General features: G+C 35.7%; 1 protein-coding gene across 1 annotated transcript in view; it reads left to right on the top strand.

Annotated features, from left to right (window-relative positions):
* The window catches only part of LOC107709482 (ADAMTS-like protein 3), a 200,839-nt gene that overhangs the window by 133,767 nt on the left and 53,493 nt on the right, over nt 1-13,579 (top strand). Inside the window, exons 6-8 of the mRNA XM_016513974.1 lie at nt 3,566-3,802; nt 7,307-7,433; nt 7,521-7,583. Of these exons, the coding sequence (XP_016369460.1) occupies nt 3,566-3,802; nt 7,307-7,433; nt 7,521-7,583 (427 nt within the window). The remainder of the gene's footprint in view (nt 1-3,565; nt 3,803-7,306; nt 7,434-7,520; nt 7,584-13,579) is intronic.

Consider the following 13,579-nt stretch of genomic DNA (forward strand, 5'->3'; position numbering starts at 1 on the left):
GCAGTAAAGAGAAGAGAAATAAGAATATGAAACTATGGTACCATTTGATATTCAGCAGATCTCCAGCCTGAAGGGAACATCAGTTTCTTAGTTCAAACACACCTTTGTAAAAAGGTGCAAATGATACCTAATGTATCAATTAATAAGACTAAGTTTGAATACTTGCACGTCTCGTCTGTCTGAAAGAGAGGTTTGATGCAATCTGAAGGTTCAAGTTGATCTTTGCTGAAGTTGGTTGATGAAAAAGAACCAGTTTGCGTCAGAGAATCTTGATGAATGGAAAAGTCAAGGCCGAAGCCTGGCACGAACTTAGGGTGTCCTGGAGCGTTGTAGCTCACATCTTCTCAAAACCTAACAGAACCACCGACTCTGGGCGGGTCCCTGGTGTGGGGCCTTTAATGTCTCAGAAGATTCCCGCCTCTCAAACTGGGCTTGTCCAATGAGAAAGGCTGACGTCCCAAGCAGGAGGTTGGACATACTGGGGATTTTTATGACCCTTTGTATGAAAGCATGGTAATTTGCATATGGGACTTGAATCGAAATTACTAAAGATTCTCAGGACACTAATATATTGCCTATGTACCAACATATAATATACACTCTCGTTTAGATCATCAGAAGACTAATTCATAGATACTAAACATGGTAGGATTACATATAGGCAAGATGACAGGAACGAGTGGTTCCCTCATAAGCCTGCATAAAACAGTATAAAATCTCAAAGACAACATACACAATGACCTGAAGGATATGTGTGTTCATTCAAAGAAAGGTTTTCTTATGAATTAATTAGAGAAGAGTCCATTTTTACTGTGCACTGTGTCTTTCCTATGGAAATTGTAGTGAGAGGGGTAACTCTCAACATGCCATTAGGTCGTAAAGTTTATCTGGTCTAGCAAAGGTGTCATGGTTGCCATGGTAACCAGGGTCCTGGGCCTCGTTCACAGACATCTTGGCACCCAGTATGTTTATTGGGTGAGGGGTCTGTGAATGTTTGTTAATCTAATGAATAATTGATTTGTTAAATCAAATTAAAAATGGTGTGTCTGATTGGTCCAGACACTACAGTGCTTTATAATACTAATAAACAGCCAATATGCTAATAATATGCATGCTTATAAGCAACTACTTAATAGTGAAAATTGGTCTAAACTAAAGTGTTTCCAAAATCTTTTACTATTTACTTCATACTGCATGTACTATGCAGTGTATTTTAAAATATTTTTCCAAAATAGCATACAGAATACACTAGCATACACATAGTGTGTCGCAGGCAGTTTTTAGTATAATACTATGCAATTTTGGCAAAAATATGCAATTATATTGGCAAACTCTGTGAAATATATGAACAGAAACATTTCAAAGGGTACAGAGCCCCTAACGGGTTATAGTGATGAAAAAATAATGAGATGGAAGGAAAAAATTGTATTTCAGTGCTTTTGCATCTGCTTGCAAAACGTTGTGTCACAAAAGTATTGTGTGTTCACAAGAAACTTTTTGTTCTCTCGCAAAACGTTAGCATTTTTTCACAAAACATTTGCGTTTTCTCGCAAAACGATTGTATTCCCCAGAGAAAGTTTACATCTTCACACAAAATTACAAAACTATTGTGTTCCCCCAAGAAACATTGCATTCTCACAAAACATTTGCGTTGTCTTGCAAAAGTATTGTCTTCCCTCAACAAACTTTGCATTCTTTTGCAAAATGATTGGATTCCCCAGAGAATCTTTACATTCCCTCACTGAAATATAGTTTTCCATCACAAAAGTTTTGCGAACAAATGCAAAGTTTCTGAGGGGAACACAACAGTTTTATGAGAGAATGCAAAATATTTTAAATGTGTTTTTTTTCTCTCATGTCAATATTATTATTATTTGTATTTTTTTTTTTTCTAACCATAACCATGTCCCTTTAGGGGCTTTGTAAAAGGAAAGTAGTATGAAATAGAAATAATTCTATAAGATCCATTTCATGTGTGTTTTTCTCTTTTATGTGCATTTCCCTCGTGTCATGTATTTTGAGGGTGGGAATGAGAAACTGGTCCTTACAACCAGTTTGAATAAAAAAAAAACTGGTGTGGAACCAAATGATTTTCATGAAGTTTGATTCCATTAACCACTCTTAAATTTTTACTTTTTTTTTTTTCTAATGCAAGTAAAGTGAATTTTCTATTAGTGATGTCTAGATTGTGACGTTAATGGAATTGTTATGGAACCAGAATTTTGCCCTATGATTCAATCAATAGTCCCCAACTACTTGACAGACTCATTTTGAGAGCTGTTAGATGCCCATGTGTCTCAATGAGCATTTTAATCAAAAGCTAGTGTTTTTCTTCCATTGAAGTGGTTTCATCTGGAATCACATTCCTCCTTCACCCACAATTCCAATCAGAGCCATCTGGGAAAGATTCCCAGCATAACATTTATCCCATTTCCATCAAAACCGTGAGAACTGATGCTTGGTCTTCCCTGTCAGGCTTTATAATTGCTGTTGATGAGGTTCGCTGTCGAATTGTTCTTTTTATTTCCATTACTGATCCTGACATTGAAGCCTTTGTGAGTTGTAATCGCTCTATCCGATGGAGATGCTTCAATCACGGGCATCACTGATGATCTTTGCACATGGGAGTCCCGAGCTGCAGAGGAAGAATTGTGGTTTTCTTCAGTGCACAGGAGATGACATAGGAAATATTGTTTTTCAAAACATGGAGGCTTGCCACAGTTCAATTACACTGTCACCATTCGTTAATGCACCCAGTCATCTGCATAAGCTTTATGATGTTACACACATGATCACGATTTAATCTCGCAGCGTAGAAAATAATATTTCCAGTGCCATTGTCAGGTCAGCTGTTATTTTTGGGCCTATTAAATGTCAGAGTTTCTGTATTATAGTCAAAGATGGTGCTGAGTAGTAACTGATTTTATGTAATCTGGATTACATAATCAGATTACAAAAATTAAATACTTGAAATTAGATTATATTACATTTTAAAATACTCATAATGAGACTACAGTTACTTTTTATTGATTACATGATTACCCAAAAATGGCAGTAAACTATTCATAATTTACATGATTCTTCCTAACTCTTGTTTGTCTTTTAAATTTGTCTGTTGCTTATATATGTTGGGAAAATCTTCCAGTTTTGTGCATTTTTAGTGAGTGTTTAAATTTTGATTGTTTTAATTTTAAACTGATTTATTTTCTTTTAATTTTAATAATTCATTATTAGCTCTTTTCATCAATTTATGAACCCCCTGCTGTTCTTTCACAAACCCTGACAGTAATGTCAGTAATGTTTAGTGCACTTCATGTTGTTGTTATAATACATATTCCTTCTCTTTTTTTTAGTTGGAACAAGATTATCCCATTCAAATCAATGTGATAAAAGTTGAAAGTAATAAAAAAGCAATCAGATTATATTACCTAAAATGTGTAATGTAATTTTCACAATGTAATTTGTATTCAGTAACGGACTGCAGTTTGTAAGTAATCTACTCAAAGATATGAGAAATAATTGGTAGCCGCCAAATTTTTCTTACCCATGTCTTTCTTCCAATCAGGACTGTCCTCTAGAGTCAGGTGACTTCAGGGCTCAGCAATGCTCCGCCCACAACGACATCAAGTACCAGGGACAAACCTATGAGTGGATACCTGTGACGTACGATCCTATTTCACCCTGCGCACTCCGATGTCAAGCCCGGGGCAAAAACCTGGTGGTGGAACTGGCGCCCAAAGTGTTGGACGGCACTCGGTGCAAAGCGGATTCTCTGGATATGTGCATCAGTGGGATTTGTCAGGTGAACATCAATGAACTTGAGCTACTTAAGCTGACAGTGATGCACCCTTTGAGTTTGAAACATCAGTGCATTACATTATAAGAGTTGCCATAAGGGGTGCCTTGCGAGCATTAGCTGGTTTCTATACTCGGTTTATTTGGTGTAGAAATTATTTTCACTCAGAAATCGGTAGTAATTTTCACAAACAGTTAGAAAGAAACGGCAAGTAACACATTGAATTAAACGTGAAATTTTGAAGTAAAAACTGAAATAGTATTTTCTTGTAAAACATACTCCAATAATCTTTTTTTTTTTTTATGTACAACTTTAATTGTATTTTATTTTGTATTTATTTATTTGTGGTGAGCAATATGACCAAAATCTTATTTCATGATGTGAGTCATTTCATTTCGTAATAATGATATATATCACAATATAGTTATTTTATTTTATTTATTTATTTTTTTTTGTTATTAAAATAAGATTCAAACAATAGGACAAATGCAGTATGAAGTAAACAGTATGTCTGTTTAACAGTAGCATTGAACTGAATAATAGAACTTCACAATAATAAATAATGTTTATTACAATAAAATAAATAATTATAATAAAACAATTCTAATAAAATAAAATTTAAAATGGTAATAAAATAAAATGTCACCATATTAATTAAATGTACATTTATTCTTATTAAAGCTGCAAAAGTGGTTGTTTTTTCACAGCTTATTGCGCTTAACTCTTTATAACATCAAACACATCCCATGCATTATTTTCTCATTCATGCATATTTCTTTGTCAATAACTTTAGGCAATCCTGCACTTCATGGATATATTTACATTCCATTATATATACACTATATAGCAAAATCTTTATCAATAGACACTTTATACTGTCGCCAAGATAAATATTGTTTTATGCAAAATCATGATATTTGCTAGATACTGTACAAAAGTAATCATTGTCTGATAGTATTGCAAATGTAATTAGCAATGCTTGTCCACCGGTATGAGAGAAAGAAGAGCTTTTTTTCAGAACGTCCATTGTTTATAGGCTTGTTTTTGTACTTTGTTTCTGGCTTGGATTTGTGAAATATTGTAAAAACAACTGTCTAACGGAAATGGGAGCTTACCAGGTGCACTTGAACGTAGTGTGAGATGGCAAAACTCCCAGAAAACCAAACGTTCTGTTAAAAACTGAAATCTGAAAATGTTATTTATACGTAAGCCTACTTAAGTGAGCATTTACAGCGCTTAAGTTAATACCACTGTCCTTTAAAGTTCAGTCTAGGCTTGTTGATGAGGTGAAAAACGCTCTTTTGAAGCCAAAGCCACTCAGTGTTTACGAGGAAGAATTCTTGACCTTTTCAGCCCGGTTCTGACATGCATTACAGTAATATTAGCACAATGAGAATAAGCTTTACAGTTTTATCCAATTCTTTTCCTGAATATATATGGATCAAGTCTCCATCCACTGAAGTTACCAAACCATCTGCTTCTGCCATAGTATCGGTCTTTTTTAATTGCGTGTCCAAAAGCTTAATGTTATTGTTTAGTGGTACTGACGCCAACAGGTTTTCCATTCTGGATATTTCTAACAGTGCAGTGCTTTAAATAAAAAAAAAAATTTTTGCAGCTAAAATGGAAAGATAATGAAATAATGACCATAAACATAGGGAAACTGTCTCTCTTTTGTAGTGTTACACATGTGGGGATTTGGGGTATATTTAGGCCATGATTCTGCCAGATTAACCTCAGTTGTGTGTCTGTGTGTGAGCAAAAGGTAGAAAGTGGCCTGCATCCACAGAAAGACAGGGATTGAGTTTCCATTTGACCATGGCTCCGCTTTTGGAAGTTAAAAACGCAGGATTTCCTAACACAAGGTTTCCAATTGCTTGGAAATTAACATTATTACTTGCATATATAAAAGAGTTTATTTAGCACTAATTTTGCATTAATTTTGCAAATAGCTTTCCAGTGCACCTAGAGCTTGAATAACTTTGGATTGTTTTTAAAGTTTCCTTGGCTGTGTTTGATGTGCTCATGTGATTCTCTTTTCCCATATGGAATGCAAAAAGTAATATTCTGAAGGATGAAAGGGGGAGAATGCTATGAAGCCCTCAAAAAAGACAAAAAAGCACCGTAAAAGTAGTCCATATGACTTGTGCACAATATTCAAAGTCATCTGAAGTCATTAGCTTTTTGTGGACTGACTGGAACAAGTCATAATTTAACACTTAAAATCTTAAAAAGTCTCTTTTGTGGTTCTGAATATATTCAGAAATGGTGCATAAAAGGCATGTTCGGCCAGGTTTGATGTCCATTTGGTCATGCACGTTGTGTAACTGAACAAAATGTACAAATCTGAATATGTGGATCTTAATAAGATTTGAGGGTAATATTTTAACCAAATTACAGTTTAAATTTATGTGTTCGTCTATTCCATACACAATGATATCATATGGCTTTGAAGGCTTAGAATATAGTGCACAAATCTTACTTTTATAGAGATGTTTTGGTCATTTTTGGAGCTCAAAAGTGTCCCATTTCCAGTTTATTTTGTTGACTAGAGCATCTGGCACATTCAGCTAAACTTTGCTTTTCTGTTCCACCAAAAAAAGAAAATCATACAGGTTTGGAACAACATGTACATGTACATGTACATGTACATGATGACAGAATATTAATTTTTTGTGTGGACTTTCTCAAAGTTTTCTTAATGTTTTCAGTAGATGTAGACTCTCTGTTTTCCAATTGGTCCACAGCAAAGAAACACAATATACTCAAACCAAATCAGATACTATTATCAGTATTCAATGCAGTACTGCACGGTAACTGAATTCAATAATGTTGATGAAACTTCTCTGGCATTGCACCGAATTTGACCTCAGTCCCTGTGAGTGTTAGGCAAATTGGAGTAAATGATGCTTGTCTGTTTACTTGTGCTTGTTTACCAGAGCTACTGGGTAAAGTCGTGCTGTTTGCTTTCTCTGGCTGCTTTCTCTATTGCCCTGCTAATGTAAACAGAATTTTGCATTAAAACTGGGCAGCTCTTCTGGTGCAGGTGGTAGATTCCTAGCAGAACATCACTGTCCGAAGAACAGATTTCTGGGTAAATATCGAGGAACGCTGGGAGGGAACTTGTGTGCAAGGGTTGAAAACTTCTGAAAAATTATTCTGCAACTTGCATGCTTTATATGCTGACTGTCCAGGAATTTTTATGATGCTTGTTAGAGCTTAAACATTGTAGTTTGGAGCCAGTTTCTCAATCCACCTCATTTTATTGCCAGTTTCTATTCTGTTTTGGAGGAAGCATGATTTATTGGTTGAGGTCCGGCAGAAATCAGTTGCCTCTCAAAATAGTGTTTCAGCCGGAAGGATGAATCAGGAAAATGTTAATTTAAAATGTTGTTGATAATGAGTCTAATTTGGAGTCTAAAGTCATTTTTTTATATATTCCTGCCATCATGTGTCCTTTTTTTCCCATTTTGCCTTTTTCCTGAGTTATGCCTCTGTTATTTCCAACAGGAAATTGGCTGTGACAGACAACTGGGAAGCAACGCTAAAGAGGACAACTGTGGCGTGTGCGCTGGAGACGGTTCCACTTGTCGACTGGTCCGAGGCCAGGCTTTGCCCCACGTTTCATCTGAGGAACGTAGGTACACGCATACATGAGCACATTCTCCTTTGTTGGTGCTACACTGTTGGTTTTGTTTTTAGACTGTTGCTCTGTTTGTTGGAGCATCCCGAGCAGCCAGTCACAACAACATTGGATCAGCCCAGAGCCGTAACCTGCTCTGTTACGGTAACAAGTTTTAGGCTGGTGTTCCTCAGTGGTCTAACAGTGCTCATCAATGTCAAAATAATGCCCAATCAAATCAAAGTAGGTGGAGTTTACTGTTCGCAAGCAGAGCGCGAATTCCAGCGCAAAGCTTCAGTTTTAACACATACTGGTAAAAAATGTATAGCCTGAATGCGCTGTAAGTCGCTTTGGATAAAAGCATCTGCTAAATGCATAAATTAAAACTATAATATTAATTTTACATTATTATTATTATTATTGTTGTTGTTGTAATTATAATAATAATAATTATTATTATTGTTAAATATTAAACAAATAAGAAATATTATTGTGACATTTCAGTTTAACAGTTTTTTACATTTTATATAAATAACTAACGAAATAAATAAATGTCTATTTTTAGCATTATTATTATTTTACATTATTATTTTTAGCATATTTTAAGGCAGCAATAAATATTAATACTAAATATTATTATGGTGGAAAAAGCTTTTCTTTTGTTGTCAACAGTCAGTTTATAAGCGCTTTTTAATACAAATTTGGGAAGATGGTTAGTGCATGTTGCATTCCCAAATGCAATCCAAACTCAGAGCAGATGCAGAAGTGAGCAGTTCTCGTGGAGCAGCATTAACTACGAACTGAGCCGCTCTGAGACACTGAAAACACTGGATCATGAGCTGCTCACGTGTAAATGAACACAGTGCCATGCTTCGCTCTGAAACACACAGAACACAAATTTATTTAATTAAATCACAGCTAATTTAATTGAAGCTGATTTAATAATCGCACTGAGCCATATCACGATTTCGCTTTTGCTTTGATTAACTGTGCCGCTCAACATGATACATGATTCATTTAAATGAGTCAGTGAACTTTTTCTCCCTTTTTCTTAAATTTGAATTTTTTGTATTGCTGTATCAAATCAAATAATCCTCAAGGTTCAGAAACACTCTAAAGCCATGAACTCTTATGTGTTTCAAGCAGTCTTACATCCCCTGTGGTCTTCAGTTAGTGCAAGCATTGGCAGCTTTATTTGCCTGCTTAATTTATGTGAATGCCAGCAGCCGGATTGTTTGCATTCTGGGACTGAAGATAGAGTTATTGATTCCCTTTAAAGCGTGTGAGGGAATCTCAGCCCATTTGTGAGAAATAACACACATCATGCTGTGCCTCTTGCTTGCAAATAGCTAGTTGTCATTTATATAAGATTATTACCCAAATACTCAGTTTGTGTTTCTGTCTGCTGGGCAAGTATTGGGTTTTTAGGCAGGACGCCATTGCTGAAATCATGTCTGTTTAAAAATATTAAATACCAGAACCGTTTTATGTAACAACCACACCTCAAATTAATTAAGACAGCTAATTTTTAGCTCTGCACACGGTACGGCTGAATGTTGCCTTTAAACATTCCAGCCTGAGGAACACAAGGCTATTTCTGTGGCACTTTGTTCTCGCCTTGAGTTTTATGTTGGTTTTGGGAAGATCTTGCAGTGTATTGTGTTTGGTGGCTGCCGAGGATTTTTCCTCATCCAAAAATTCCTTTGTCTTCCAGCAAAATGCTCCAATGAATTTGATTACAGCGTCATTCCAAAGCCTTGTTGGCTGCATAGGCAGCATTTAAGGCATCATAAGTGCACTTCCCACACAAAAGCTGTTTCAAAGCGTAGGAAGCGTGACTATACAGCTTTCTAAGATACCTTTGGTAACATCACATGTGCAAAAATGCATTACGATGACCCCATCCGAGATGGGTGACACAGGACAAGTTAATTATAAATATACACTGCCGTTCAAAAGTTTAGGGTTGGGGTTTAGGGTTAGGGTTTAAAAACTGTCTTTTTTTTTTTTTTGCTAAAAAATACAGTGAAAACAGTAATATTGTGAAATATTACAATTTAAAATAACTGATTTCTATTTGAATACATTTTAAAATGTAATTTATTCCTATGATGCAAAGCTGAATTTTCAGTAGCCATTATTCCATTCTTCAGAGTCACATGATCCTTCAGAAATCATTCTAATATGCTGTTTTCCTATTATTGTCAGTGTTGAAAACAGCTGTGCTGCTTAATATTTTTGTGGACAATGTGGTACTATTATAAATTATAAATGTCTTTACTGTCACTTTTAATCAATTTAATCGATCCTTGCTGAATAAAAGTATTCATTTCTGTCTTTAAAATAAACAAATAAATAATACTAACCCCAAACCTTTGAATGGTAGTGTACACAATTCCTTCAATATAAGATTATTATCTGTATATTTTTGGGATTTATGTGCTTTGTTAGAATATGACATTCTTAGCTTAGCCACAGGCTATCACCAAATTCTATTGAATCATCTGTGTTTTAGGTCATAATTTGTTCCAAATCTGTTTTGTTTCGGTTGATGCTCCCTTAGAAGGTGTCTGGCAATGTAGGCAGTAGAAAGCAAGACCGGTTTTGGAGCAAAGCCTGAGCGACTGGAACTTTTCTCCTAACCAAAGCGTTTTCACACAATCATGCTATTCATTTTCAAAGCCTGTTAAACCAAAAACGAGGAAACTCGATCCAAACAAGTTATGCATTCTTTAATAAAAGCCGTCTCACTAATAATTCACATGCGTGGCACTGACATGTAGGCTTCTCGTAAGTCGTCATGAGGTCTCCAGATGGAAGTCCGGTGATCGGATAGGTCATTCCCCAAAAAGACTTCAATCCGGGCTGGATGACGGTCAGGATTCCAGAGCGTCACATGGATCTGTTAATATTAAAATGCAATAAAGCTGCTATAATGAGCCTCTGACTCGTATAATTCATTCCTTTTACTCTGCAGTGACTCATTTCTGCATTTTTGAAAGGAGAGCGAAAGAAACACAGATGCATTGTGGGAGCGTTTTTGTGATTTTAATTTTACTTGTGGGTCGATGCATCTTTGTTGAGCAGTTAGTCACATTAGATTTCTTTTTTTTCCTCCTTCGTTATAAACAAATTTGAAGTCACACTTGCATGGTTGGGTTATTTTTAAAGCGAGGGCAATTACGTCTTGGGTATTTTTTATTGGTAATTATGAAACGCAGCATTGTTTGAGCATTTTTTTGGCCTGTTTACAACTGACTGGTGTCTGAAACTTTATTTCATTATAGCAATAAATTCCAGAACTTTCTAAATGTTTCCAAAAGTAAATATTTTGGGGCTCCCATGACGTTGGCTCATTTCCAAGCCCTATAATTGAGGGATGCAGTGAAGGGAAAAGCACCTCTTTTCCTGCATTAATTCCCGCTAATGCAATAAACTGCATTAACACTTTGCATCTACACAAACCGCACACTTTATATTCAAGCCCAGAGTTCCTCAGTTAAAACTGTTAAAAAAGTTATTATGGAAGCTACTTTGAACGCTGCAGCTTGCCAGGCTACAAGCTAAGGGTGTTTGCTGTTAAAACCAAGAGCACTTTTTGCCCTCGGGCTTTTAACTTAAAAAACACTTTTAACACTCTCACTAGTTTATTTATTGGTCCGAGGGCTGCCATATATATATATATATATATATATATATATTCTTCAGAAGTTCATGGGCATGTATGTTGAATATGTATGTTGTTCAATAGCCTTCTGTGGTGAAAATGACAGTGATGGAAATTACTAGGGATGCACCGATACCACTTTTTTTCAGAACAAGTCCGATATCTATACTTTCATTTTTGGTACTCGCCAATACCGATACCTGTATTTTCACAGCATTTGTAATTGTTTTTTAATATTGGGTACAGAAACAAAATAATAGTAATAATAATAATATGAATCATGTTAGTTGGCTTCATTTAGCAAACAGATATTACCTTCAGTTATTTCCACACTTAATTATACCTGTTAAAATGTATTGTATAAGCTTTTGTTACTTTCACTGTTCATTTTAATGGTGCATTAGAGCTGCTCCATTGCAGCAGCTCAATACTGTAATCACAAAGCGTTTTCCTAAAATAATGCAGGGAACCACTCGTTATACATTATACGAGTGCACGCGCACTATTTTGGTGATGTAATTTGCGTCACGCGCAGTGTAAACAGACCCTCGCGTACGAGTAAAAACCGAAGTATACTTTGGCCTTAAAGCAAGCTAAACATACGCAGCGCGCACACGTTTGTATTGGTGCAGAATGAGAGAGACACTTACAGTGTAGCGCATTTCACCCAGTCTGCTAGTTTCACTTCTGCTTTACATAAAGTTGTGTATGCTTGACGTTTAAAATAAATGCTGTTTATAGTGAATGCCCCTATAATTTTTGTTTGTTTTATATTTACGATTTAGTTTTAATCCAAATGCACCACTCGTTATACATTATACGAGTGCACGCATACTATTTTGGTGATGTAATTTGCGTCACGCGCAGTGTAAACAGACCCTCGCGTACGAGTAAAAACCGAAGTATACTTTGGCCTTAAAGCAAGCTAAACATGAGAGAGAAACTTACAGCCTAGCGCATTTCACCCAGTCTGCTAGTTTCACTTCTGCTTTAAATAAAGTTGTGTATGCTTGACGTTTAAAATAAATGCTGTTTATAGTGAATGCCCCTATAATTTTTGTTTGTTTTGTATTTACGATTTAGTTTTAATCCAAATGCATGCGCTAATGGAGGGAACAGCAATCAAGATCATGCAACAGAAATGCACGCTCTCAGACTCTCTCGCTCTCCTTAACGTCAAATAACTTTAGTAACTTGTACATTGTTTTACTTACTTGCTTTTGACATATCCCACCGAACTACAAACTTTCCAGTGATGTCTGTGAGATATTCACTCGACAAGCCGCACACTCAATCCACTCAGCGCGCTCTGCTTATCAGCTCGGGCACATCCGCAATACAGCCGTGAATATTGAATGTTTAACATTATATTAATTACTTACAAGTACTTCATAGACATCCTTAATCTCTAATAACTCCATTCTACTCTCTGTTGTTCTGTTTTCAGTGTTTCTTTTTCTGGACACAGCTCTATTCACACGCTGTTTGGTATCGGCTTTTGGTATCTGGGCATTTTTACGAGTACGAGTACAGGAGCGCAGTATCGGACCCGATACCGATACCAGTATATTTTCACACTGTTTGCATGTACTTTTATAACATTACATCTTGATTGGAAATGATTGGAAATAAAAAATACTGTGTGCGCGAGTGATATTTACATTGATTTTTAGTTGATTTCTATACACGTGTCTCATACTGTATTTCATATCTAGTGTGCTCTTAAAAAAAAAAATCTTTAGAAAAGTGGATAATGTCCTGGCAAAAAATTACCAGTACTTTTCATTCAACCCAAAAAAGCTACACAATGCAATGCGTCATTCAAAATATGGGTAAAATGCATGTAAAACAATGTTTGCTTATTTTTGGAAATAATTTGGTCATTAAAAAATTCAAAACTCTTTTATTATGTTTGTTCATATTTTAAGGAACAATCACGAGACACCTTTATCTCCCTTAAACAAGACATTTACTTGCAAAATGTAAAAAAAAAAAAAAAATTCTGTCATTATTTACTAATTTTTGCAGTGTTCCAAACCAGTTCCGAAAATATATGTCTGAAGATCCTCCAAAAATCTTCACGGAAAATCATGAGGGTGAGTAAATAATGACAGAATTTTTATTTTTGGGAGAACTATTTCTTCGCTTCAGGGGATTATGCTTGTAATAAGTCTCTTTGTTTAAGAAATCTAAATAAAGAATAAAAAAGTAGTAGAGATACAGCGTAACTGGTGAGATTTCCTGTGTTCCTCCCCATTCTCTCCATTACCCTCGTTCCGCTTGCTTTTACAGAACACTCTCAAACCAACTATAACTGAAAGCACTCAGGCTGCGCTCTGTTGTGGTTTTCTGTTTACTGAGCTGGAAATTGGTGGGTTTTCTTTTTTCAGCAGTACACTGGGAAGCCACAAATGTTTTTTTATGGATGAGAGGTTGAACACATTAAGCGAGTTGATGTGTGTGTGTGTGTGTGTGTGTGTGTGTGTGTGTGTGT

The sequence above is a fragment of the Sinocyclocheilus rhinocerous genome, unplaced genomic scaffold, assembly GCF_001515625.1.
Source record: "Sinocyclocheilus rhinocerous isolate Xijiao unplaced genomic scaffold, SAMN03320098_v1.1 scaffold1467, whole genome shotgun sequence".
In the NCBI taxonomy this organism is placed as follows: domain Eukaryota; kingdom Metazoa; phylum Chordata; class Actinopteri; order Cypriniformes; family Cyprinidae; genus Sinocyclocheilus; species Sinocyclocheilus rhinocerous.